The 26,640-nt window shown below is 46.5% G+C and overlaps 1 protein-coding gene across 2 annotated transcripts; it reads right to left on the bottom strand.

Annotated features, from left to right (window-relative positions):
• Positions 1–379: 379 nt before the first annotated feature.
• On the bottom strand, positions 380–26,640 carry LOC140732385 (gamma-crystallin N-like). 2 transcript variants are annotated; one of them, XM_073054956.1, is made up of 4 exons: positions 26,522–26,640; positions 7,191–7,439; positions 6,700–6,845; positions 380–597 (listed from the first exon to the last, which is right to left on the bottom strand). In XM_073054956.1, the coding sequence occupies exons 2-4, from the start codon at positions 7,353–7,355 to the stop codon at positions 462–464; spliced, it is 447 nt and encodes a 148-aa protein (XP_072911057.1). In that variant the 5' UTR covers positions 7,356–7,439; positions 26,522–26,640; the 3' UTR covers positions 380–461. The 2 variants fall into 2 exon arrangements, with proteins under 2 accessions (XP_072911057.1, XP_072911056.1); XM_073054955.1 differs by lacking the exon at positions 26,522–26,640 and adding an exon at positions 9,773–9,903.

Raw genomic sequence — 26,640 nt, 5'->3', positions numbered from 1 at the left:
CCTGACCTGCTGAGTTCCTCCAGCACTTAGTGTGTTCAAGGCTTCCAGCATCTGCAGAATCTCTTGTGTCTAGTGGGCTCCCCATCTGGTTCTGCACCACCTTGATCTGGAAATAACTCGCTGGGTCTAAGTCCTGCAACTTCCTCCTCAACAGTCCCGTGGGGACCCCTTCCCCAGCAGTTCGAGCAGGCTGCTCGCCAGCACCGAACATGGCCACTAGTACGAGAACGCCCACTTGCTTAGACTGCAGGAGAAACACATCCCTGACCAGTGGACACCTCGCCCCCCCCCCCAGACTGTAGAAAAGAAACCCCCTCCCCCAAACCCAAGCTACTGACCAATCACTGAAATGGCAAAGAATCCACGGGACCACAAAGGATTATTTTCAAAGTGTGATTTATTTTTCAGATTGCCGTGTAGACGGTGAGGTTTATCACTGATGGATGGAAGAATATCCCTTGCTAAAAGTAGTTGACCACTCTCCTCATGGACTGGACGTTGCCGTTCTGTGCTTGCCACTCTGTGTGGGAATGGTAGTACCCTCGTTCCACGATGTACATCCTCCCCCGGTAGTTGGGCTCCTCGTACAAAACCCAGCTGAGTGTTGGAGAGGAGAAATGGTGAAGAATTAAAAGGCAATAAAACACCAGGTAACAAGGACGCTTTGCATTAACTGCTTTTTCCTTCTTCCCCTTAGAACATCAGCCTCTCCTTTGAACAGAGACGCAGATTCTCTTAAGCAACAAACCGTCTTGGAGGAACTCAGCAGGTCAAGCAGCATCTACTGGGGGAAAGAAATACCTCAGCTGAAATGTTCGACAATTCCTTTCCCCCCACCCATGCTGCTCAGCTGACAGATCCTCGGGCAGATTGATTACTACTCCAGATTCCAGCATCTCTTGTGGCTCTTCTTAAACAACCCTTGAGTTGACAAATGCTCAAGTCCCTTGAATATTGCTGAAAAGGCAGTTGGGTTGAGTCAGCAATCTGCTCTTCGTGTAGTGAGGAGATTGGCAAAGTACTAAAAGAAAAGGAATTAAAAGTTATGGGAGGAGGGTGGCAAATATGGACCATGTGTAGACAGGTGGCAATAGTTTAATTTGGCATCACGGTCAGCACAGGTACTGTGGGCTGAAGGGCCTCTTCCTGTGCTGTACTCTTCCAATGTGGAGTAAAGGCAAGTTAATGGCTCCATGGTATAGACCAGCCACGCTCTAACCAGGCCACAGGTAGGACATGTTTAGAAGAGTAGAATGACCTTCTCCAGCTCCTGAAACCCATCACTTCCACAACTGGACTTCTCATTTTACAAACCACACTTCATCACGGACCCACAGGTTAAGGCTCACGAGGTACTGTTTAATCATTTACTCCTTTATCACTCTTTCAGTACATTTCAAAACCTCACTGCTTGCTGGATGAAACAGCTTTTCTCTCAAATCCCCTCTAATCCTTCTGCTGATTTACACATCTCTGCCCCACCCCCAGTTACTGACCTCTCTGATAAGGGAAATAGACCTTGTCTATTTAATCTCTCTAGTCCTCTCATAGCGCTGCGCACAATTAAATCTTTCCTTGTTCTCCTTTTTTCCAAAGTAAACAATACATACAGAGTCTCACCTCATAACTGTAATCCTCTTGTCCTGGCACTATGTATGTAAATCTCCTTGGCACCCATTTCAGTGCCAGCGCATGCCTCTCACTCTATAAAACCTCCTCTCATTCTCCTGCGCCCCATGGAATAAATTCCCAAGCGTTTCACTCTTCCCCTATAACTCAGTTATACACAGTGCAAGCTTACAGAAGCAGGAATTTGTCTTTTACAGAAACAGAAATTGATGGAACCATTACAAAACATTCAGGTGTTGCAGGCACTCTATTTGGCATCAAAGAGTTTTAATGGAGAAGTATTTAAGAAAGGACTGCTACAGTATATCCCAAAAGTCCTTTGTTGTCCCATCACTACCAAAACTGGATTTACCGTGTTAGCTCCCAATATGGCCTCCTCCACATTGGTGAGACCCGTCGTAAATTGGGAGACCGCTTCATTGAGCATTCCGCACCATCCACCAGAAGCATTCTTCCCGGCGGCCGAACATTTTAATTCCCATTCTCATTCTCGTTATGACATGTCGGTCCATGGCCTCCTCTTGTGCCAAGATGAGGCCACCCTCAAAGTGGAGGAGTAACACCTTATATTCCCTCTGGATAGCCTCCAACTTGATGGTATGACTATCGATTTCTCCTTCAGTTAAAAAGAAATTCCTCCCCCTTCCATCTTTTTCTAATCCCCACACTGGCCTCTTACCTCTTCTCATCTGCCTATCACCTCCCTGGGTCTCCTCCTTCCCTTTCTCTTCCCTATCAGATTACTTCCTCTCCAGCCCTTTATCTTTCCCACTCTCCTGGCTTCACCTATCACCTTCCAGCTAGCCTCCTTCTCCTGCCTCACCTTTTTAGTCTAGCATCTTCCCCCCTTCCTTTCCAGTCCTGATAAAAAGTCTTGGTCCGAAACATCAACTGTTTGTTCATCTGCATAGATGCTGCCCGACCTGTTGAGTTCCTCCCGCTTTGGATTTCCAGCGCCTGTAGAATTTCTCGTGTACTGCCCGCCCTGAGTCATATCCGCATAGGTGAAGGTTCTTCAGGTACTGTTTAAGAGTTTAATGGTGCAGCTTCAGTCCTGTTGTCTGTGTGAAGTTTGCACACCGTGACCGCTGAGGTTTCCTCCGAGTGTCTTCTTCCCTCACACATCCCAAAAACACATAGAGTTTGGGAGATAACTCAACCACTGTAAATTATCCTTAGCAGCTACCCAAAAGCCCTGGGAGAAGACCGCTACCGCTGGCTCCATGAAGGCAGTGGCAGAAAGTACCAACTCAGCCATTAACGACAGTAGACATCTCCGCCAACCCTGAAAGCCTTTGTCAAAGCTGAAGACCAGCCCAGATCCCCTGCAGGCTTGCTCGCCGCAGCGTCTGACTAGCAACTGAAAGCCAATCTTGGCAAGCAACTGAAGTTCCTTAACTGCATCGCATCATCATCGTCATCCCTGAGGCCCGAGTTCCTTCAGAAACCTCGAAGCAGCTGGCCATGGTAGAACTGACAGTTCCTTAGGAAGACTGGATTGAAGAGATGTTTGAACGCAAGAAGGCCAAATATCAGGAGCTGGTAAAGCAATGCCGGAGACAGGGATGGAGGGTACAATGCAAGCTTGTACAGGTTTTGCTGGCTGCTCACTGTGCAGAATCTCTCGTTGAAATTACCGGGGCTGCAAAGAAAAAAGCCATCAGGACAGTCACAGAGGCTGCTGAGCGAGCCTCCAGATGGCTGTGGATCGGGTGGTGTGACCGTGGACCAATACTGCTGGTACACAAGCCAGGGTCTGATTAACCATGGCCAGGTTGCCTGATTCAGACATTGAAAGACACAAAACAGCCAATGACCCCAAGTTACATCACTGATGATGTGTCCCAGTGTATCTTGGGACATAAACCAGCATCAATCCATGTGTAGGTGTGTAGTATGACTATGGGGCACTGTGGAGGGATGGTATTGGTGGAGTCGATGAGAATCCGAGGAGAACGAAAACTGGGATTGATGAATGTTTAGTGTGTGGGTATTTGGCACAGATAGTGGGCATTTGGCACAGATAGTGGGCGGTTGGTACAGATAGTGGGCATTTGGCATGGATAGTGGTCGTTTGGCACGGATAGTGGGCGGTTGGTACAGATAGTGGGCATTTGGCATGGATAGTGGTCGTTTGGCACGGATAGTGGGCGGTTGGTACAGATAGTGGGCGGTTGGTACAGATAGTGGGCGGTTGGTACAGATAGTGAGCGTTTGGAATGGATAGTGGGCATTTGGCACAGATAGTGGGCATTTGGCACAGATAGTGGGCATTTGGCATGGATAGTGGTCGTTTGGCACGGATAGTGGGCGGTTGGTACAGATAGTGGGCATTTGGCATGGATAGTGGTCGTTTGGCACGGATAGTGGGCGGTTGGTACAGATAGTGGGCGGTTGGTACAGATAGTGGGCGTTTGGCATGGATAGTGGGCATTTGGCACAGATAGTGGGCATTTGGCACAGATAGTGGGCATTTGGCACGGATAGTGGGCATTTGGCATGGATAGTGGGCGTTTGGCACGGATAGTGGGCATTTGGCACAGATAGTGGGCATTTGGCACAGATAGTGGGCATTTGGCACAGATAGTGGGCATTTGGCATGGATAGTGGTCGTTTGGCACGGATAGTGGGCGGTTGGTACAGATAGTGGGCATTTGGCATGGATAGTGGTCGTTTGGCACGGATAGTGGGCATTTGGCACAGATAGTGGGCATTTGGCACAGATAGTGGGCGTTTGGCACGGATAGTGGGCATTTGGCACAGATAGTGGGCATTTGGCACAGATAGTGGGCATTTGGCATGGATAGTGGGCATTTGGCATGGATAGTGGGCGTTTGGCATGAATAGTGGGCGTTTGGCACAGATAGTGGACCAGTTTCCATGCTGTTCATCTCTAAGTTTATGGGGAGATTTAGTTGAGCTGTTACAGTTGAGAGAGGTAAAGATCAAATAGATGAAGTGACACGGCAGCGTAATGCTATGATAGCGCCAGTGGCCTGTGTTCAATTCCAGTCAGGAGTCTGCCCATTCTCCCCGTGACCACGTGGGTTTTCTCCCACAATCCACTCATGTTCCAGTTAGTAGGTCGGTTGGTCACCTGGGTTTAACTGGGCAGCTCAGGAAGGGCCTGGTACCGTGCTGTATCTCTTAATAAATTTTTTTAAATAAATAACTGGGCAAGAGGTGTTTCCAGTGATAGAGATGTGAGTAATCAGTTGTACAGACACAAGAGACTGCAGATGCTGATATCAGGCACAAACCCTTTGCTCAAGTGACCAACAGGTTTAAGATACTTGGTGTAAAGACCAGAGGAAGGTCAGAGGTGTTGGAGGGAAGAAATAAAAAGAAAGAAAAATTAGCTTTATTTGCCATATATTCATCAAAACACACAATGAAATGCATGGTTTGCATCAACAACCGACACAGTCCGAGGACGGTTTTGGAGACGGCTCTCGAGAGTCGCCACAGTCCTGCTGTCAACATCACACGTCCACAACTCACTAACCCCAACTTGTAGGTCGTTGGAACATGTGTGGAAACCAACACGGGAGAACGTACAAATACCTTATGGACAGCAGTGGGAATTGAAACCTGATGGCCATTGCTAGCACTGACCACTGGGCTCCCTGCTGCCCACAACATGAATGAGGAAAATGAGGAGAGCTTCTTTTTACTCAGTGAGTTCTCATGACCCAGAATGCACTACATGAGTGGGTAGGTGAAGAGGATCTGATAGAGAGCTGCGAATGAGAATTGAATATTTACCTGTGGAGGCCAAGTCATTGAGTATACTTAAAGTGGAGGCTGATAGGTTCTTGATTAATAAGGGTGTCAAAGATAACGGGGAGAAGGCAGGAAAATAGGATTGAGAGGGATAATAAATCAGCCATGATGGAATGGCAGGGCACTTGATGGGCCGAATGGCCTAATTCTGCTCCTATGTCTTATGGTCTTAAGAGTGACAGAGCACTGAGGAAGGATGAATTAGATATTATTAGATACGTTTAGGGGCATTTAAGAAACTCTTAGATAGGCACATGGATGAAAGAAAACTGGAGGGAAGGGTTAGATTGATCTTGGAGCAGGCTAAACGGTCAGCACAACATTGTGGGCTGAAGGGCCTGTGCTGTGCTGTCATGTTCTATGCTCTAAGTAGATATAGAAACAAATGGCTGAAACTGCCCCACAGCCTTGTGGATAAGAAACAAGGTTATTGTTTCATCAAACGGGAATGTGCGGAGATGGGGGGGGGGGGGGCGGGGGGAAGATGTTAAAAATTGGCCCATGACAAAAGGAAGACTCCTGAGGCGATTAGATGAGGAAAGGGTTAATTATGCAGCTCTCTGAGAGACCTGGCCTGCAAGAACATCGGGAACGGCTTTCTGTTCCAAATTATTCCATGAAGAGGCAGTGTTGTTCTATTGTCGTTCTCTCTCTCTCTTTGTTTGGCCAGCACCAGCATCGGTCACCATGAGACCATAAGGCATAGGAGCAGAATTAGGCCATTCAGGCCATTGAATCCTCTCTGCTATTCCATCATGGCTCATTCATTATCCCTCCCAATCCCATTCTCCTGCCTTCTCCCCATAACAAAGGTCCTTACTATTATAGAACCTATCAAACTCTACTTTAAATATACCTAATGATTTGGCCTTCACGACTGTCTATGGCAATGAATTCCACAAACTCACCACCCTCTGGCTTAAGAAATTCCTCCTCAGCTCTGTTCTAAAGGGACATCCTTCTATTCTGAGATTGTACCCTCTGGTCCTAGACTTCCCCACTACAGTAAACATCCTCCCACATCCACTCTACCTAGGCCTTTCAATATTCAGTAGGTTTCAATGAGATCCCCCCTCTTTCTTCTGAACACCTGCGATTACAGGCCCAGAGCCATCAAACGCTCCTCATATGGTAACCCTTTCTATCCTATCACAAGCAAGAAGAAGATTTACCCGAATGACTTTCACCAAATTATGCTGTCTTTATCCATGCCACTTATCAACGCCTTGAGTTGATTATAACTGAACACGTTCTCAGCTACGAAGTGGAATAATGACATCTACTCACGCTCCATCACCATAGACCTTGATTGAGTTGACACAAGTTTTGGTCCAGCCTTGGCCTTGCAGGAATGGGCAGTCGTTGCAGAACTCCACACACTGACCATTAAAATTGCAGTTTTCAAACAGCTCTATCTTGTAATGTTCACCGTGCTAAAGAGGCAGAGAGAAAGAAACGGTGAGCGTGAGTTACTCTTGGGAAAGTCCCGGTCCATCTGTTTCCTGGGGACCTGACTTGACAAAGAGCAACAATCAATCCCTTTGGCCCACCCTGTTAGGGTGGTAAAGTGTTTGAGGGGAACCTTCTTCACTCAGAGGGCGGTGAGAGTGCGGAATGAGCTTCCAGCACAAGTGGTGGATGTGGGTTTGGGTAAGCACATGGGCGGGAGGAGTAAGGAGGACTATGGTTCAGATGCACGTCGATGGGGCTGGACAGGTAAGTAATTGGGCACAGACTATTGGACTGAAAATGGAGAAGGTGGGGAAGTTCTAACATACCATCTTGACAGGCCGGCAGGAGGCCATGTGGTCATTGTGAGCGTTCCACCGGTGAAAGTCGGGGTAGTCCCCTCGCTCCAGGATGTACTGGTGCCCCTTGAGGTCAGGGTGATCGTAGCAGATCCATGCACTGCTCTCTACCCGGATTGAATTCACTCTGTTCATGAAGCCCTGGTCCTGGAAATTATCGCATTCTCCAAACACCTCCAGCTTCCTGCCGGTGAAATATTTCCCCTCATAGAAAATGATCTGAGGAAAGAAAGAAGACAGGTGTGTAAACTGGGAGCAGGGAGAGGCCATTAAGTCCCTGATATCTGCTGCATCTTTCTTTACTGATCTTTTACCTCGGCACCACTAACTGTTTCCGAGTCCCTGAATATCTATTAAACTGCAGAGAGTATTAGACTCCGCAAGACAATAGGACGCAGGAGCAGAATTAGGCCATTCAGCCCATCTAGTCTGCTCCAGCATTCCATGGTGGCTAATTTATTAACCCTTTCATCCCTTTTCTCCTCTCTTTTCCTTGTAATCTTTGAATTCCTTACTATCAACTTCCGCTTTAAATATACCCACAAGACTTTGCCTCCTCAGCCATCTGTGTCAATGAATTCTACAGAGTTACCACTCTCTGGCTAAAGAAATTCCTCTTCATCTCAGCCCAATACGTCATGGGCACATCCCTCCCGTCCATCATGACATCAGGCACTGCCTCTAAGAGACGACCAAAATCCCCACTGACTGGTCCATGCCATCTTCTTGCAGCTACCATCAGGCAGTAGTTACAGAAGATTAAAGTACCATCAGACTAGGTTCAAGAACAACTGCTTCCCTTCAACCATTCTGTTCTTGAACCAAGCTAACCACTACGTGAGTATAGCAACACTGCAACCTCTTTGCACGAGGACATAGAATATACAACAGCACAGTTCAAAGTAAAATTTATTATCGGAGTACATTCATGTCACCACGTACAACCCTGAGATTCATTTTCCTGTGGGCATACTCAGCAAGTCCACAGAACGGTAACTGTAAACAGGATCAATGAACAACAAACTGCGTAAATGTAAATATAAATAGATAGCAATAAATAATGAGAGCATGAAATAACAAGATAAAGACACTATTGGTTGTGGGAAAACCAGAAATAGAATGTGAATCCACTTTTGTCCAAGAGCCTGATGGTCGAGGGGTAGTAACTGTTCTTGAAGCTGGTGGTGCGAGTCCTGAGGCTCCTGTACCTTCTACCTGATGGCAGCAGCGAGAATAGATCATGGCCTGGGTGGTGAGGATCTTTGATGGTGGACGTTGCTTTTCTATGGCAATGTTTCATGTAGATGTGCTCAGTGGTTGGGAGGGCTTTACCCGTGATGAATCCACGACCTTTTGTAGGATTTTCTGCTCAAAGGCATTGGTGTTCCCATACCAGGCCATAATGCAGCCAGTTAATACACCTTCCACCAGACTTCTATAGAAGCTTGCCAAGATTCTTTGATGTCATGCTGAATCTCCGCAGACTCCTGATGAAGCAGAGGTTCTGTTGTGCTTTATTTGCAATTATACTTATATGATGGGTCCAGGACAGGTTCTCTGAGATAGTGACATCCAGGAATTTAAAGTTACTAATCCTTTCCACCTCTAATCCTCCAAAGAGCACTGGCTCATGAACCTCTGATTTCCCTCTCCTGAAGTCTACAATCAGTTCCTGGGTCTTATTAACATTGAGTAAGAGATTGTTGTTATTACACTACTCGACTAAATTTTCAATCTCCCTCCTGTATGCTAATTTATCACCACCTTTGATATGGCCCACAGCAGTGGTGTCATCAGCAAACTTGTATAATACTCCAAGTGGGATCTAACCAGAGTTTTATAGGGCTGCAACATTACCTCACAGCCCTTGAACTCAGTCCCCAACTAATGAAGGCCAACACATCATATACACTAGAAATTCTGCAGATGCTGGAAATCCAGAGCAACACACACAAAATGCCGGAGGAACTCAGCAGGCCAGGCAGCATCTATGAAAATGGATAAACAGTCAACGTTTCGGGCCAAGACCTCTCATCGGGACTGGAAAAGAAGAGGGCAAGTGCCAGAATAAGGGCAAGCTGGAAGGTGGTAGGTGAAGCCAGGTGGGTAGAGGCTGGAGAAGAAGGAATCTAACAGGAAAGGAGAGTGTTCCACGGAAAGTATTAGGGTCACTGGGGGAAATGATAAGCAGGTGAGGAGAAGAGAAGAGTTAAGAAACATTCCAGAGGGGGGAATTGAAGAAGAAGGGAAAGGGGAGGTGGAAAAATGACCAGAAGTTGGAGAAGTTGATGTTCATGCCATAGAGTTAGTTTAAAGAGTTGAGGCTTCTGGTCGAAACTCGCCATCAGGACTGGAAAGGAAGGGCAAACAGCCAGAAGAAGAATGTAGGGGAGGGGAAGGAATACAAGCTGGCAGGTGATAGGGGAAGCCAGGTGAGGTGGGGGAGGGGAGATGGAGTAAGAAGCTGGGAGGTGATAGGTGGAAAACATAAAGGGCTGAAGAAGAAGGAATCTGATAGGAGAGGAGAACAAATCAAATACTCGGCCACTCACCTTGCCAGAATATTGTGACATGCTGCTGGATCCTCTCCAAACAACCTAAGTGCCAGTATCCCTTTGGACAGCGAGGAAAAGTTGGACACCCCAATATATATATTTCACAGGGGGCGTAGAATCCATTTCTCGCGAGGGTTCCACATCAATAGAACTGCAGAGCAGGGCTGAAAAGGATCTGCTTTTCTTACAAAACCATTCAGGGAAGATCCAGCTGACTCAGGGCCTTTGCGACGGCGACAGGATTTCCACACAAAAGGGCCGGAATTTGCCAGGATTAGTGTCCTGCATTCAAAGCCGTCAATCCGCTGGCAGGAGCTGGTGTTGGGGGGGGTGGGGTGTGGGGACGTGCCACAATTTGATGGGGTGAGTGTTCAGGGGAGGATTATTTAAGAGAAGTTTGGATAACTACACGGGTGGGAGGGGTATGAAGGGTTAGGGTCCAGATGTGGGTCAATGGGACCAGGCAGAAATTCAATTCAGCATGGACTAGATGGGCCAAAGGACCTATTTCTTTGCTGTGGTGCTCTATGACTCTATCATGCTCACAAGGTGGAGTTTGTGGGTCAGGGGTCAGTTTGTCAAAATACCTTGAGATCAGGTTAGCCTGGGGGAGTTGACAAAGATACTGGTATTAGTGTTAACACAAGGGGTTCTGGAGATGTTGGAAATCTCTAGCAACACACACACACACAAAATGTGAGAGGCACATAGATGATAGAAAAATAGAGGGCTATGTAGGAAGGAAGGATTAGATTGATCCTCGAGTAGGTTTAAAGGTCGGTGTAACATCATGGACTGAGAGGTCCACACCATGCTGTAGTATTCTGTTCTCACTGGCCACATTATTGGACACCTAGTACAGTGGCCACTGAGTGTACGTTCGTGATCTTCTGCTGCTGTAGCCCATCCACTTCAAGGTCTGACGGGTTGTGCATTCAGAGAAGCTCTTCTGCACACCACTGTTGTACTGCGTGGTTATTTCAGTTACTGTCGTCTTCCTGTCAGCTTGAACCGGTCTGGCCACTTTCTCCCGAGCTTTCTCATTAACGAGGTGTACTTACCCACAGAACTGCTGCTCACTGGGAGTATTTTGTTTTTTTACACCATTGTCTGTAAGCTCTAGAAACTGTTGAGTGTGAAAATCCCGGGAGACCAGCAGTTTCTGAGATACTCAGACCAACAATCTGACACCAACTATCATTCCACTAAAGTCACTTAGATCATTTTCTTCCCTCACTCTGATGTCTGGTCTGAACAACAACTGAACCTCTTGACCACGTCTGCATGCTTTTATGGATTGCATTGCTGCCACATGATTGGCTGATTAGTTGTTTGCATTAATGAGCAGATGTGCCTAATAAAAAGGTCACTGAGTGTACACTCTATGCTTAAAATGGCGGAGGAACTCAGCAAGCCAGGCAGCATCTATGGAGGGGAATAGCCAGTTGAACAGTCTCGGCCCAAAACACGACCGTTTATTTCCTTCCTTAGATTCTGCCTGACTTGCTGAGATCCTCCAGCACTTCGTGTTTTGCCTGGTGTTGGTCTTGGTTTATTATTGTCACATGTACTGAGATACGGTGAAAGGTTTCTGTTCTGTGGGCATAAGTACATCGAGGGCAGTAAACAGAAAGCAGAGTGCAGAACATAGTGGGGTAGCTGCAGAGAGATTGTGTGCCCCTAAATGGGTAAAGTGTAAGGGTCACCACAAGATAAAATGGGAGCACAAGGATTCATCGTTAATGAATGACAGGTCCGTTCAAGAGTCTGATAACTGGCATAAAAGGTTGTGGCAGGAGGCTGAGGTGACAGTGGGACCAGTCACCATAGCTCTGTTAGTTTTAGAATAATTATGAAAAGGGACAGTGTCATGTTTTGTATCTTCAAAACATTAACGAATAAACTCTCCTCGGGCTTCCAGCCGGGTACAGGTATCAATTTTAACCGATGTTCTGATGACAAACTCTGCAATCCTCATCAGGGATGATGCCTAGTCATGTCTAGTCTGGTGGTAGTTAGACTCCTGTAGTACATCCCTCCTGATTGGTTATTTCTCATCCAATCAGGTTTCCTCTCTCCCACCTTGTTTACAATTGAATTCCATTTCTTACTTAGAGTGAGACAAATGGCAAATGGAGTTCAACCCAGATAAGTGCGAAGTGGTCCATTTTGGTAGGTCAAATATGATGGCAGAATATAGTATTAATGGTAAGACCCTTGGCAGTGTGGAAGATCAGAGGGATCTTGGGGTGTGAGTCCATAGGACACTCAAAGCTGCTACGCAGGTTGACTCTGTGGTTAAGAAGCCGTACGGTGCATTGGCCTTCATCAATCATGGAATTGAATTTAGGAGCCGAGAGGTTGCAGCTATAGAGACCCTGGTCAGACCCCACTTGGAATACTGTGTTCAGTTCTGGTCGCCTCACTACAGGAAGGATGTGGAAGCCATAGAAAGGGTGCAGAGGAGATTTACAAGGATGTTGCCTGGATTGGGGAGCATGCCTTATGAGAATAGGTTGAGTGAACTCGGCCTTTTCTCCTTGGAGCGACGGATGATGAGGTGACCTGATAGAGGTGTACAAGATGATGAGAGGCATTGATCGTGTGGATAGTCAGAGGCTTTTTCCCAGGGCTGAAATGGTTGCCACAAGAGGACACAGGTTTAAGGTGCTGGGGAGTATGTACAGAGGAGATGTCAGGGGTAAGTTTTTTACTCAGAGTGTGGTGAGTGCATGGAATGGGCTGCCGGCAACAGCGGTGGAGGCAGATACGATAGGGTCTTTTAAGAGGCTTTTAGGTAGGTACATGGAGCTTAGTAAAATAGAGGGCTATAGGTAAGCCCAGTAATTTCTAAGGTAGGGACATGTTCAGCCTGTATTATGCTGTAGGTTTTCGATGTTTCTATGAGATCTTCGATTTTGTTAAAATCCTTTTCCTCTAGTTTTATCTCAATGGTTTCCTTCACCAGGTGGTCCCAAAACCCACTGGCACGGCACGGTAGTTTTGTCAATCCTGCGGCCATTGCATATGCAGTGTTCTGCTACTGTACATTTCTCCGGGTAGCCCAAACAGATGCCACGATGCAAGTTTCCACCGTGTATCCCGTCTGGCCGATGTACGCTGCTCCAGATTCACAGGGAATCCTGTAGACACCAGCGGTCCTGGCAGCCTGGTGAAGAAATCTCTTGGAATGCTGGCCTTCATCAGTCAGGGTGCTCAGTACAAAAGCTTAGAGGTTCTACAGGACCTGGTTCGGCCACACGCGTCTGGTTTTATGGTTGCCCTGCCATAGGAAAGATGTTTCTAAACTGGAAAGGGCACAGGAAAAACTAACAAGGAAGTTGCCAGGACGTGAGGAACTGAGATACAGGGAGAAGTTGGACAGGCTAGGACTTTATTCTTCAGAGGTATATAAAATCATGAGGGATGTAGATAGGGTGAATGCACTCAGAATTTCCCAGAGTTATGGAATCAAGAACTAAAGGGCATAAGTTAAGGTGCGAGTGGAAGATTTAATAGGAATTTGAGGAGTAACTCTTTTACCAAGGGTGGTCCATATCTGGAAAGAGCTGCCAAAGGAAGTAGTTGGGGACAATGTAATACAGTTGGACAGGTACATGGATTGAAAAGACTTAGAAGGTTATTGGCCAAATGGGACTAGATTGAATGGGGTAGCTCGGTTGGCAAGGATGGGTTCTGTGCTGTATGACTCTATAATGAAGAGATAGAAGCTGATCCTGGCAGTGCATGGTTTATGCAGAGAGCGAAGAAGAGGGAGTGACCGGTGTGGGAGGGGTCCTAGGTTATGTTGGCTGATTTCCTGAAGCAGCAGGAAGTGTTGATGAAGGGGAGGCTGCCCTATGTGACGGACTGGGCTACTGCAGCTCCTTGTGTCGTGGGCAGAGCAGCAAGTTGTGGTGCATCTGGATAGGAGTTTGGTGAAACTGGGTCCAGTGAGGGAGCAAATGTAAGGACTCGTAGCGTCACTGGGATGCAGCAAAGAAAGAGGCCCTTCAGCCCAACAAGTTCATACCAGCCACACATTTACTGTAATCCTTCTCTTTACCGCTCACTTGGGGCAGCTTACAGCAGCCATTACCCTACCAAGCCGTGTGTGTTTGGGATGCAGAAGGAAAATGGATCCCACGGAGGAAACCCACATGGAGACTTGCAAACTCCACACGGTCAGCACCAGGAGTCAGGATTGAACCTGGGTCTCTGGCACCGTGAGGCAGACAGCACAGAAACAGGCCCTTCGGCCCATCTGGTCCCATCTAACTGCGCCAGAACCGTACCCATCCAAGCCCCTCACGCCCATATACCTATCCAAGAAGCTTCAGGTTTCCTTCCCGTCGATGTCTCTAAGGAGTTTGTGGGCGCGTGGGTTTCGTCCGGGTGAGAGTAAGGGTTAGTGAGCTTTGTTGGCGTTGGAAGCATGGTGACACTTGTAGGCTGCACCCCCCACCCCCCCACCGCACAACCCCCAGACTGTGATGGTCATGTTTCGATGTACATATATCCGATAAATAAAGATGGTTTTTTAAAAGAATCATTCCTCAAAACATCCACTGGCAGCTTGGTTCACACTCTGAGTGAAGAGGCCCCCTCAAATACTTCACCTTTTAAAGGTTTCTGTGACTCTGAAACAGAGCTTAGAACTTCGGCCTCACAGTGCCAGAGAATCAGGTTAAATCAACGGGTACCTTCAATGTCAGAGAAATGTATACAATATACATCCTGGAGTTCTTTTTTCTACGCAAACATCCACGAAAACAGAGTGCCCCAAAGAACGAATGACAGACGTTAGAACCCCAAAGCACCCCCCCCAGCTACCCCCTCCCACGCACAAACAGCAGCAAGGCTACAATGCCCCCCACCCCACCAGCTAAAAAGCATCAGCACCCCCTCACCGAGCACTCAAGCGCGCAGCAAAGCATCAGCAAAGACACAGACTTGCAGTGCCCCAAAGACTACTCGTTCACCCGGTAATTCAACATACCACAGGCTCTCCCTCTCCCTACTAAGGGAAGAAGAGGTGTCCCCATTTCATCTTTCACCATAAACCAATGATCACTAGTTCCAGTCTCACCCAACATGAGGAGGAAAAAATTCTGCATACATTCGCCATATATGTGCTTTCAGGCTTTTGTATCTTCTACCCGACGGGAGGGGGGCGAAGAGGGAAGGTCTGGGGCGGGTGGCTGGGGTCTTTGATTGTGGTGACAGCTGTCCTTCTTGGTTTTAGTTAGAACTATGTCGAGGCAAAGAAAATCAGAGTCTGAGCCAGCTTCATGCCTGGTCCTCGGCCAGATGGTAGTGAGAACATAGAACATAAAATACAGAACACAATAGACCAATACAGGCCCTTCATCCTACAATGCTGTGCATTCCTCGAAACCTACTCCAGGACTCAGTCCCTATTGCTGCAATCCTCTCCTACCCCAGCAGGGTCTAGCCTCGGAGTCATAGAGACACAGAAACAGGCTCACCCAGTTCATGCTGAACCATTAAACTGCCCAGTCCCAGCAACCTGCACCTACACCATAGCCCTAAGTACCCCTCCCATCCATGTCTGTCTGTCTGTCTAGGTACCATAGCCGATGCGGACGTTGGTGACCATGGTTTTCCATACAGGTCTATCCCTCGTTCTTTGGATGACTTCCATTTCCTCGATGTGTAGCCACCTGGCTGGGCTTTTGATGTACATAAGCCGAGGTCTTCCTCTGGGTTTGCTCCCCTCAATCTTTCCAGAGAGTCTGAGTTTTTCTAGTTCATCTGAGTTGTCTTTCTTTTATTGTTGGTACGAGTGATCTAACTGCCTGGATCTTCTCAGAACTTCTTCATTTGATGTGTGTTTAGCCCATGTAGAACCATAATTCAGCTGCTCCTAGTCTCGTTTGTATTGCTGGGGAAATGGTCCAGCATTCACTTCCATCTCATCCATGTACCTATCCAAATTTCTTTTTAATGTTGAAATCAAATCCACCCTTACACTGGTAACTCGTACCACACTCTCACCACCCTCTGAGTGAAGATCTCCCTCATGTTCCCTTTATGCATTTCACCTTTCACCCTTAACCCATGACCTCTAGTTGTAGACCCACCCAACCTCAATGATAAAAGCCTGCTTGCATTTACCCTACCTGGACCTCTCATAATTTTGTATACCTCTATTATATCCCCCCTCAGCCTTCTATGTTCTAAGGAATAAAGTCCTAACCTATTCAAACTTTCCTTATAACACAGATCCTCAAGTCCTAACAACATCCTTGTAAATTTTCTCTGTACTTTTTCAATCTTATTTATGACTTTCCTGTCAAGTGGTGACCAAAACTGCATGCAATACTCCAAATTAGGCCTCACCAACGTCTAATACAATTTAACCATAATATCACAACTCCTGTGCTCAAAACATTGATTCATGAAGGCCAGTGAGCCAGAAGCTTTCTTTACAACCCTATCTACCCGTGACGCCTCTTTCGAGGAACTATGGATCTGTATTCCTGGGTCCCTCTGTTCTACCACACTCCTCAGTGTGCCCTACTGCTCACCATGCAAGTCCTACCTTGGTTTGTCCTTCCAAAGTGCAATACCTCACACTTGTCTGCATTAAATTCCATCTGCTATTTTTCAACCCATTTTTCCAGCTGGTCTAGATTCCAGCATAAGCTTAGATAGTCTTCCTCGCTATCCACTAGGACCCCACTCTTGGTGCCATCTGCAAATTTGCTGATCCAGTTTACCACAGTGTCATTCAAGTTGCTGATATAGATGACGAACAACAACAGACCCAGCTCCGATCCTTGCAGCACATTACTAGGTCACAGGTCTCCAGCCTGAGAGGAAACCATCTACTACCACAGTTCGGCTTCTCCCGCAGATCCAATGACTAATCCAATTTACTGCCACACAGTGAAATCCAAACGACTGAACCTTCTTGACAAACCTCCCATGTGGGACCTTGTCAAAAGCCTTGATGAAATCCATGTAGACAACATCCACTGCCTTTGTTAACTTCAGGAGGAGGAATCTAAAGTACCTGAGTCAGTCCTCATCAGGGGAACGGAGGGGGATAGAACTTCAAATTCCTCAGTGCCATCATTTCAGAGGGTCTGTCCTGGGCGCAGCTCGTAGCTGACGTTATGAAGAAAGCAGGGCAATGGCTCTACTTATTTAGTAATTTGCAAAGTTTCAGCATGACATCTAAAACTTTCCTGAGGAACATAATGAAATAGGTCTTAGTCGGCATGATTTCCTCGAGGGAAAGTCTTGTCTGACAAATCTGTTGGACTTCTTTGAGGAAATAACAAGCAGGACAGACAAGGAAGAGTCTGTCGATGTTGTGTATTTGGATTTTCAGAAGGCCTTTGACAAAGTACCACACATGAGGCTGCTTAACAAGTTACGAGCCCATCCTATTACAGGAAAGATTCTAGCATGGATAAAGCAGTGGCTGATTGGCAGGAGGCAAAGACTGGAAATAAATGGAGCTTTTTCTGGCTGGCTGCCAGTGACTGGTGGTGCTCCACAACGGTCTGTGTTGGGACCGAGTCTTTTTATGTTAAATGTCAATGATTTGGATGATTTGTTGCAAAGCTTGCAGACGATATGAAGCTAGGTGGAGGAGCAGGTGGTTTTGAGGAAATACGGAGGCTGCAGAAGGACTTAGGTAGATTAGGAGAATGGGTAAAGAAGTGGCAGATGGAATAGTGTCAGAAAGTGTATGGTCATGCACCTTGGTGGAAGACATGAAAGGGTTGACTATATTTGAAATGAGAAAATTTTAAAAATCTGAGGCGCAAAGGGAGTCCTAGTGCAGGATTCCCTAAAGGATAATTTATAGGTTGAGTCTATGGTAAGGCAGACAAATGCAACATTAGAATTAATTTCAAGAGGACTAGACTATAAAAGCAAGGATGTAATGCTGAGGTTTTATAAAGCACTGGTGAAGCCTCACTCGTAGTACTGCATTATGTGCAGCTTTGAGCCCCTTATGTTAGAAAGGTTGTGCTGAAACTGGAGAGGATTCAAAGACAGACATCCCACCCTGCAAAAACTCATTTCAGGGAGGTAGCACCACCACCCCCGCCCCCCACAACCCCATATACCCCTCTCCCCCCGGTCAACCTCCAAGGCTGTGTGTATACAGGACATTTGATTATGAAAGAACACAACAACCACATATATTGAAACTATTCACACACACACACTCACACACACACACACACACACACACACACACACACACACACACACACACACACACACATATATATATTCCTTGTTGAGTATTTTGTCGGCAGTCTCAATGTTGATAGCTAAATGCTAATGCAAATAGCTTTTCTATTTCTTTTTTGAACTTTCCTTGTACTGTGATGTGACTTGCTTGGCAGATTTGAGCATTTTGCCAGAAGTCTCAACCTCATAGCAGTCTGTGTCAATGAATTTGTTAATTTTGCAAGACATCAGATTCACAAGTGTTTCGTGAGATAGCTGACTTCTGAATTCTGTCTCAATGTGACGCACCATTCTGAATGCCCTTTCTACATCACAATTAGAATCTGGCAGCACCAAAAGCAGCTTCATCAACTGGCCGAGCTCTTTGAATCTCAACTGCCCCGTGCTCACAGATTTTACTTTGGACAGCTTCCCCCAGAACTCATCAACTGGCAAACTTTTGTAGTTTGGCACCAGTCCCTCAAGGTTAGTTGAGACATAATCCAGGACTTCCAAGTGGAGCTGTCCTCTTGCATCTGCTTTGATCACACTGATCAGAAAACTGATAGGTCTACTTAGCACAAAGAGAGACCAATCAGGATGCTCTCTCTGTCATGCTCTCGCTACGTCTGTCACTCACTCTTGCTCTTCTCTCTCTGTCTCTCTCCCCCTCCCTCCCTCCCTCCCTCCCTCTTGCTCACTTGCTGTCCAAAAAATCGATTTCCGGGATATTGTATATAATTTCCGGGCATCAGGGAGCCACTATCAATATGCGGGAGACTCCTGGAACTCCCGAGAGAGGTGGGATGTCCGCAAAGGATGTTCACAAAAATGATTCCAGGATTAAACGGTTTGTCATATGAAGAGCATTTGATGGGCCTGGGCCTGTACTCACTGGAATTTAGGAAAACGAGGGGTGACCTAATTGAAATCTATGGAATGGTGAAAGACCTTGATTGAGTGGATGAGGAAAGGGTGCTTCCTATGGTGGAAGTGTCTAAGACCAAAGGACACAGCCTGAAAATAGAGTGGATTCTTGATTGGTCAGGGGATGAAGGGATTCGGGGGGGTGGGGTGGCAGGACATTGGGGCTGAGAAGAAAAATGGATCAGCCATGATAAAATGATGGAGCAGACATAATGAGCCAAATGGGCAAATTCTGCTCCTATATCTTATGGTCTTATGGTGTATGGAATAAAGGGGGTCTTTTCTAATTGGCTGCTGGTGAATTGTGGTGTCCCTTCTACTCCTCCCACTTTCTCCATCCTCGAAGCCATGGATGCCCACATGGGCCCCAGCTATGCCTGCATCTTTGTTGGCTACGTAGAACAGTCCATGTTCCAAACCTCCCCAGGTCTTCCTCCACGACACTGACAGCTGCACTGGTGCTGCTTCCTGCACCCATGCTGAGCTCGTAAATTTCATCAACTTTGCTTCTAACTTCCACCCTGCTCTTAAATGCACTTAGTCCATTTCTGACACCTCCCTTCCCTTTCTCAATCTCTCTTTCTCCATCTCTGGAGATACACTGTCAACTGACATCTTTTATAAATCTACAGATTCCCACGGTTATCTCAACTAAACCTTATCCCACCCCATCTCCTGTAAAAATGTTTTTGCCTTTCCTCAGTTTCTTCGTCGCTGCCTCATCTGTTCCCAAGATGCAGTTTTCCATTCCAGGACATCTAAGATGTATTTTATCTTCAAAGAACGGGGTTTCCGTTCCTTTACCATTGATGCTGCCTTCACCCACATTTCCTCTATTTCCCGAGCATCCTCACTCTCCCCATCTTCCCTCCACCTCAACAATGTGAAGTTCCTCTTGTCCTTACCTACCACCCCATGAGCCTCTGCATCCAACACATCATTCTCCACAACCTCTGCCATCTCCAAAAGGATCCCACCACCAAACACATCTTTACCTCCCCCCTCACTCCGCTATCTGCAGGGATCGCTCCCTCCGCGATTCCCTTGTCCGTTCGTCCCTCCCAGCCCTTACCCCTGCAAGTGGCCAAACACTACACCTGGCCATTCACCTCCTCCCTCTCCTCCATTCAGAACCTCAAACAGCCCTTCCAAATGAGGAGCACTTCACCTGCACAGCCGCTGGGTCATCTACCATGTCTGGTGCTCCCGATGTGCCCCCTCTACATTGATGAGAACTGTCATAAAGTAGGGGCGGGCGGGGGCACTTCATCAAGCATCTCTGCTCCATCTGCCAAAAGCAGAACTTCCCTGTGGACAAACACCTTTATTCCAATTCCCATTCCCGTTCCGACACTTTGATCCATGGCCTCCTCTTGTGCCAAGATGAGGCCACCCTCAGAGTGGAGGAGCAACACCTTATATTCCATCTGCATCGCTTCCAACCTGATGGCATGAATATTGATTACTCCTTCTGCTATAAAAAAAATTCCTTTCCCGTACCCTCTTCCCTATTTCCCACTCCGGACTTTTACCTCTTCTCACCTGCCTATCACTTCTACTGGGTCTCCCCCTCCTTCCCTTTCTCCTATGGTCCACTCTCCACTCCTATCACATTCCTTCTTCTCCAGCCCATCTTCCTTTCCCAGCCACCTGGCTTCTCACCTATCATCTCCCGGTTCTTCACCGTGGAAGACACTAGCAGTGTGCCAGAGGCCCGTGGGTGTCAGGGGGCAGGTGTGAGTGTTGTTGCTATTACAAAGGAAGACAAACTAGGCAAACCTAAAGGTCTTAAGGTAGATAAGTCACCTGGACCAGACAGATGACATCCCAGAATCCTGAGAGAGGTTGCTGAAGAGGTAGCAGATGAGGTCATGATCTTTCAAGAATCACTTGGTTGTGGCATGATCCCAGAGGACTGGAGAATTGCAAATGTCACTCCACTCTTTAAGAAGAAAGGAAGACAAAAGAAAGGAAATTAGAGGCCAGTTAGCCTAACCTCAGTGAATGGGAAAGTGTTGGAGTCCATTGTTAAGGACGAGATTTTGGGGGTACTTGGAGACTAATGATAAAATAAGTCAAAGTCAGCACGGTTTCTGTAAAGGGAAATCTTGCCTGACAAATCTGTCAGAGTTCTTCGAGGAAGTAACAAGCAGGGTGAACAAAGGAGAGGCAGTGGATGTCATTTACTTGGATTTTCAGAAGGCGTTTGATAAGGTGCCTCACATGCGGCTGCTTAACAAGATAAGATCCTATGGCGTTACCAGAGAACTAGCCAGAGAGTAGCGAGTCTGTGGAATGCTCTGCCTCAGACTGCGGTGGAGGCCAAGTCTGTGTATTATTAAGGTGGAAGTTGATCGTTTACTGATTGGTCAGGGCATCAAAGGATATGGCGAGAAGACAGGTGTATGGGGTTGAGTGGGATCAGGGATCAGCCATGATGGAATGGCAGAACAGACTCGATGGGCTGAATGGTCTAATTCTGCTCATATGTCTCGTGATCTTATGATAGGACTAGGCAAGGTAATGGTTAGGCATGGACTGGATGGGCCAAAGGGTCTGATTCTCTGCTGTAGTGTTCTATGACTCCATGACTTTAGAATCCAAGGGAGCTTTTCCTGGATGTTGCCTGGATTAGAGAACATGTCTCATGAGGAAATGTTGAGCAGGTTTGGGCCTTTCTCTCTGGAGCAATAGAAAATGAGAGACAGCTTGCTAGAGGTGTATAAGATGATACGAGGCATTGAGAGCGTGGAGAGCCAGCATCTTTTCCCAGGGTGGAAATGTTCAGTACCAGAGGACATCCATTTAATGGAATATGTCAGAAATAGATTTTACTTTAGATGGTTCCTTAAGGTTGTTACAGCCGGGGGTGGTAATGGGGACAAGCTCCCACTGCCTATTAAATGCTTCCAATGGCGTGCATCTCGAAGAGCCTCTGAACCCAAGTCCAGCTCCTGGCCTTCACGTGTGGCTTAGCTACTAATCCGGGTGCAACTGTTTCGACCGACAGTAGAAGGGGCAAAGGCAGGTTACTGACGCCTTGAAACCAGTCACTTTGGGCAGATGGGGCTCGTCATCTGCGGTTGGCAGATAACCTAGGAGAAGGAAAGCTCTGATTTCAAACCTCTGCCGCCTCGCGGCCTCACCCACTCATTGGGAAGGCTCTGAGAGTAAACCTCAGGGGAAAAGCCTGCAGCTGAAGTCCCTGAGGCAGTCCTGCTTGTACCGGTCTCTGCCGTTCCTTTCGGTTCATCAGCTGGCTGGGGAGGGGGAGCTTGCTACGTGGGCAACAGCTTGCCCTCCGTATTGTACTGGCCAGGCTTGTATATCTAGACAGCGAGGATGCAACATCATGGTCGACCCTGACTGACCGAGGCCTCAGACTCAGAGATTTTACACAGAGAGCACCAGGTGCCTTAAGCATATCACCAGGTACATTCTTTACACCTTTACATCTACGACTGTGCGGCTAAGCACGGCTCCAAACCATACACAAGTTTGCTGATGACACCACGGCTGTGGGCCGTGTCAAAGGTGGTGATTGAAAATTTGGCTGAATGGTGTATTAGCCACAACTTCTCACAATGTCAGCAAGAACAAGAAACAGGAGAGGGAAACCAGAGGTCTGTGAGCCAGGTCACTGGAGGATTGGAGGTGGAGAGAGTCAGTAACTTTAAATCCCTGGGTGTCACTATCTCAGAAGACTTCTCCTGGACCCATCATATAAACGTAATTGCAAAGAAAGCACGGCAGAGCCTCTACTTCCTTAGGAGTCTGCAAAGATTCGGCATGACATAAAAAAACTTTGACAAACTTCTGTAGATGTGGGGTGGAAAGTGTACCAACTGGCTGCATTATCACCTGGTACGAGAACACCAACGCCTTTGAGCGAAAAGTCCTACAGAAGGTAGTGAGTGGATTCAGGCCAGTACATCACGGGTAAAGCCCTCCCAACCACTGAGGATATTTACATGAAACGCTTTTGTAGTAAGGCAGCATCCATCATCAGAGATCCTCGCCACCCAGGCCATGCTCTCTTCTCGCTGCTGCCATCAGGCAGAAGGTACAGGAGCCTCAGGACTCGCACCACCAGGTTCAAGAACAGTTACTACCCCACGATCATCAGGCTCTTGAAGAAAAGTGGATAATCACACCCATCTATTGAGATCTTCCCACAACCAATGATCTCACTTGAAGGACTCTTTACCTTGTTATTTCACACTATCATTATTTATTGCTATTTATTTATATTTGCATTTCAACAGTTTATTGTCTTCTATGCTCGTGTTCTTTCATTGATCCTGCTCACAGTGACTATTCTATGGATTCACAGAGCATGTCTGCAGAAAAAAGAATTGCAGAGTTGTGTGTGGTGACATGTATGTAGATAGATAGATAGATAGATAGATACATTGAATGACGCCAACTTCTAAGGAAGTACTTCAGTAATAAATGTTCCTTTGCAGAAGACTTAGATTGGGAGAATGGGCAAAGAAGTGACAGATGGAATATGGTGTAGGGAAGTGTAAGTTTATGCATTTTGGAAGAAGGAATAAAGGCATGGACTATTTTCTAAATGGGAAGCAAATTCAGAAATCAGAGGTGCAAAGGGGCTTGGGATTCCCTAAAGGTTGACTTGCCAGTTGAGAGAGTGGTAAATACATCTCAGGGTAACAACTGGTGACATAGATTAACTTTATTGTGGGCATTCACAGTAAGTATAAAGAGGCACAGAAGGATCAACGAAAGGCCGAATACAGCTAAGACGGACAAACAACCACGTGTGCAAAAGACAACAAAGAAAAAAGCAAAATAGTTAGTAGATAAATAGGTAGACATATAGATATTTAGTTTAGATGGATGGATAGATAGGTAAGAAAGAACATTGAGAAGCATGAGTTGTGAGCTGTTTTGGATACCCTATTTAAGAAGGGATGTGATGGCATTGGAGGCGATCAAGAGGAGGTTCCTGGCAATGAGAAAGTTAATATAGCTATTGATCGCTCTCGGTCTGTACCCGCTCACGTTTAGAAGACTGAGGGATGATCACATTGAAACCTATCAGATATTGAAAGACCTAGATAAAACGGACGTGGACAGAATGTTTCCAACAGTGAGAGAGTCTAGAACCAAAGGACACAGTCCTCAGAACAGAATGACGCCCCTTTTGAACAGAGATGAGGAGGAATTTCTCTAGCCAGGTGGTGATGAAAATATGGAATTTATTGCCACAGACGGCTGTGGAGGCCGAGTCCTTGGGTATATTTAAAGTAGGGGTTAACAGGTTCCTGAATATCAAGAACCTAAAAGGTTCCGGGGAGAAGGCTGGAAGATGGAGTTGAAAGGGATAATAAATCGGCCACGATAGAGGGGCGGAGCAGACTCGGTGGCCAATTCCCTAATTCTACTGTCTTCTAGTCACTCTAAATCCATGCTTTGTTCTTCCCTACACTGGGGAAAAGACCGTGACCAGCCACCTTATCCATCATTTTAAACATTCTATAACCTCGTTCCTACTTTACAATGACTAAAGACCTAACCAGGTCAACTTCTCCCTTTAACTCCGGCCTTCTAGCCCTGCCAATATCCTCACAAATCCTTCCTGCGCTCTCTCCAGTTTAACAAAGTCTTTCTTATAACAGAACGGTCAAAACTGTACACGTTACTGTGAAGGGCAGTCTCGCCAATGAATTATAAACTGCAGCATAATGTCCCAATTCCAATACTCAGTGAAGAAGGGCCGTGTGTTCAATGACTTTATCAACCCCCCGGATCTTGATATCAGACTCATAAAGGCCACTTGTTCCCGTCAAACATGCTCTCCCAGTCGGCATCTGCTAAATCCTGCCTATTTCCCCCCAAAATTAGCCCTGCTCCAGTTTAGGACCCTAACCTGCATGGAGTGAGGATGAGAATTGTGTGGTCGAACAAGCACTGTTCTTTGTACTGAGCCATAGTAAAACAACAAGTCGCTTACAGAGGAGACCACGAGGGAGCAGATCAACGCGAGCACGTGCAGTCCCTAAGAATCAACTCCAAAGCACGTGTATGTTTTGAGCAAACAATCAATTGGCAGGCACACACATGCGTATTTGTCATGCCATCGATCTCCCCACCGTGGACTGAATAATTGAGACCAATACTTCTTGGAGTTCAGCATACAAGTGAATGGCTGGAAGCTGATAGCAATTTGGAGGCAATAATAGGGTGGCATTTTTTCCAAAAATGAGTGCTTGAGTGGACAGCATGCAGTCAATGGACCGGGGGTGGGGGGTGAAGTTGGGGGTTGTTTCTATAGTGTTTGTCTCTAATTTGATTCACAAAGTCTACTTTGTCGTGGCCCATTAGGATCTTGTCTCATTCAGTATAGTCACCCACCATTCTTCTAATCTCCAAAGAATATAGTCATAGAAAAGTACAGCCCAGAAACAGACCCTTTGGCCCATCCAGTCCATGCTGAACCATTTAAGCTGCCCAGTCCCATCGACCCGCATGGATCTAACATTTTCACCAATTACTGATAGGATAATCCTGACATTACAGCGGTTAACGGAGTAAATCTCTTCTGGACTACCTTCAGTGTTAATGAATACTTTCTTAAATAATAATAATTATTATTACAGATGCATAATTACAGAACCATAATTAATAATACAGATGCAGCCTCACTAACACCCTGTCCAACTTATTTCTGGAATCTATCGCTTTGCCATAATCTTCAAAGAGCGGTGCCTCAAAAGAAGTGGCTTCCATCTTCAAGGGCCCCCACCTCCCAGGGCACGGCCTCTTCTCATCGTTACCATCAGGAAGGAGGTACGGAAGTGACTCAGGAACAGCCATCCAATTTCTAAATGAGCGTTGAGCACCACTACCTCACTACTTTGTTTTAATTTCTGTATTTTGCATTATTTAGCAAAATTCAACTATTTAATATATGTATATTCGGGTAATTCAGTTTTTTTCTATATTTATCATATATTGCATTGTACTGCTACTATGAAGTTAGCAAATTGTACGACATATGCTGGTGATATTAAACCTGATTCTGAACACTACTGTGTCATTTCTATTCCTAGTTGTTTGCTGAACTCTCATAAAAATTATTTTATACCTCATGCACAAGAATAAGTTGCTCTCCCTGTACAATATTTGCAATCTCGCTTTTTTTTTGATAAGTCTGCATTCTGGTTATAGAGCAATAGAACACAGACACGAAGCCTTCGGCCTAACCCTCCTCTATGTCCATCTGCCGAGCCCCACACTCGTCTCCTCTCTCCATTATTCACTCCACTCATCGTGCCCATCTCCTCACTCTACCATTCACCCCACCTTCACCGCCCTCACTCACTATCCTCCCCCATCCTCCTCATTCCACTTCTCACCCCCTGCTCACTCTCCCTCTTCATTCACCAGTGGCAAGGTGGGAGTTAACAGAGTAAGTAGAGTGCAGACAGCCCAGACAAGGAGGGTATTTGAAGGGCATAGCTCCCCTTCACAAAGCAGATCCCTGGAGCCACTTTCACTTACTGGAGAAGAGATAAGAAGGCAAAAAGAGGCAAACACACACACACGCACAAACTTAGGGACAATTGTTTTACTAACTTCAAAGTATTATCAGTTGTTAGCTTGTAGTCCATCGACTTTTAACACCTCTGCATCAGGAGATGTAGAGGAAGCTTGACCCAAACGCAGAGTCGCACGGATGATTTAGCGGCGAGCAA

This window comes from Hemitrygon akajei, chromosome 8 (assembly GCF_048418815.1).
Source record: "Hemitrygon akajei chromosome 8, sHemAka1.3, whole genome shotgun sequence".
In the NCBI taxonomy this organism is placed as follows: domain Eukaryota; kingdom Metazoa; phylum Chordata; class Chondrichthyes; order Myliobatiformes; family Dasyatidae; genus Hemitrygon; species Hemitrygon akajei.
Note: the sequence above shows the minus strand (reverse complement) of the source record. Positions and strands in the feature narration are given on the sequence as shown.

What these genes read in the sequence shown, in the direction of transcription:
- LOC140732385 (XM_073054955.1), bottom strand. Translation starts at nt 9,793, where the DNA reads ATGTCACAATATTCTGGCAAG. An exon ending in CCTGCCGGCCTGTCAAGATG is followed by an intron (nt 6,846 to 7,190) that starts GTATGTTAGAAC and finishes CTGCCTCTTTAG; the next exon opens with CACGGTGAACATTACAAGAT. An exon ending in AAGGTCTATGGTGATGGAGC is followed by an intron (nt 598 to 6,699) that starts GTGAGTAGATGT and finishes TCCAACACTCAG; the next exon opens with CTGGGTTTTGTACGAGGAGC.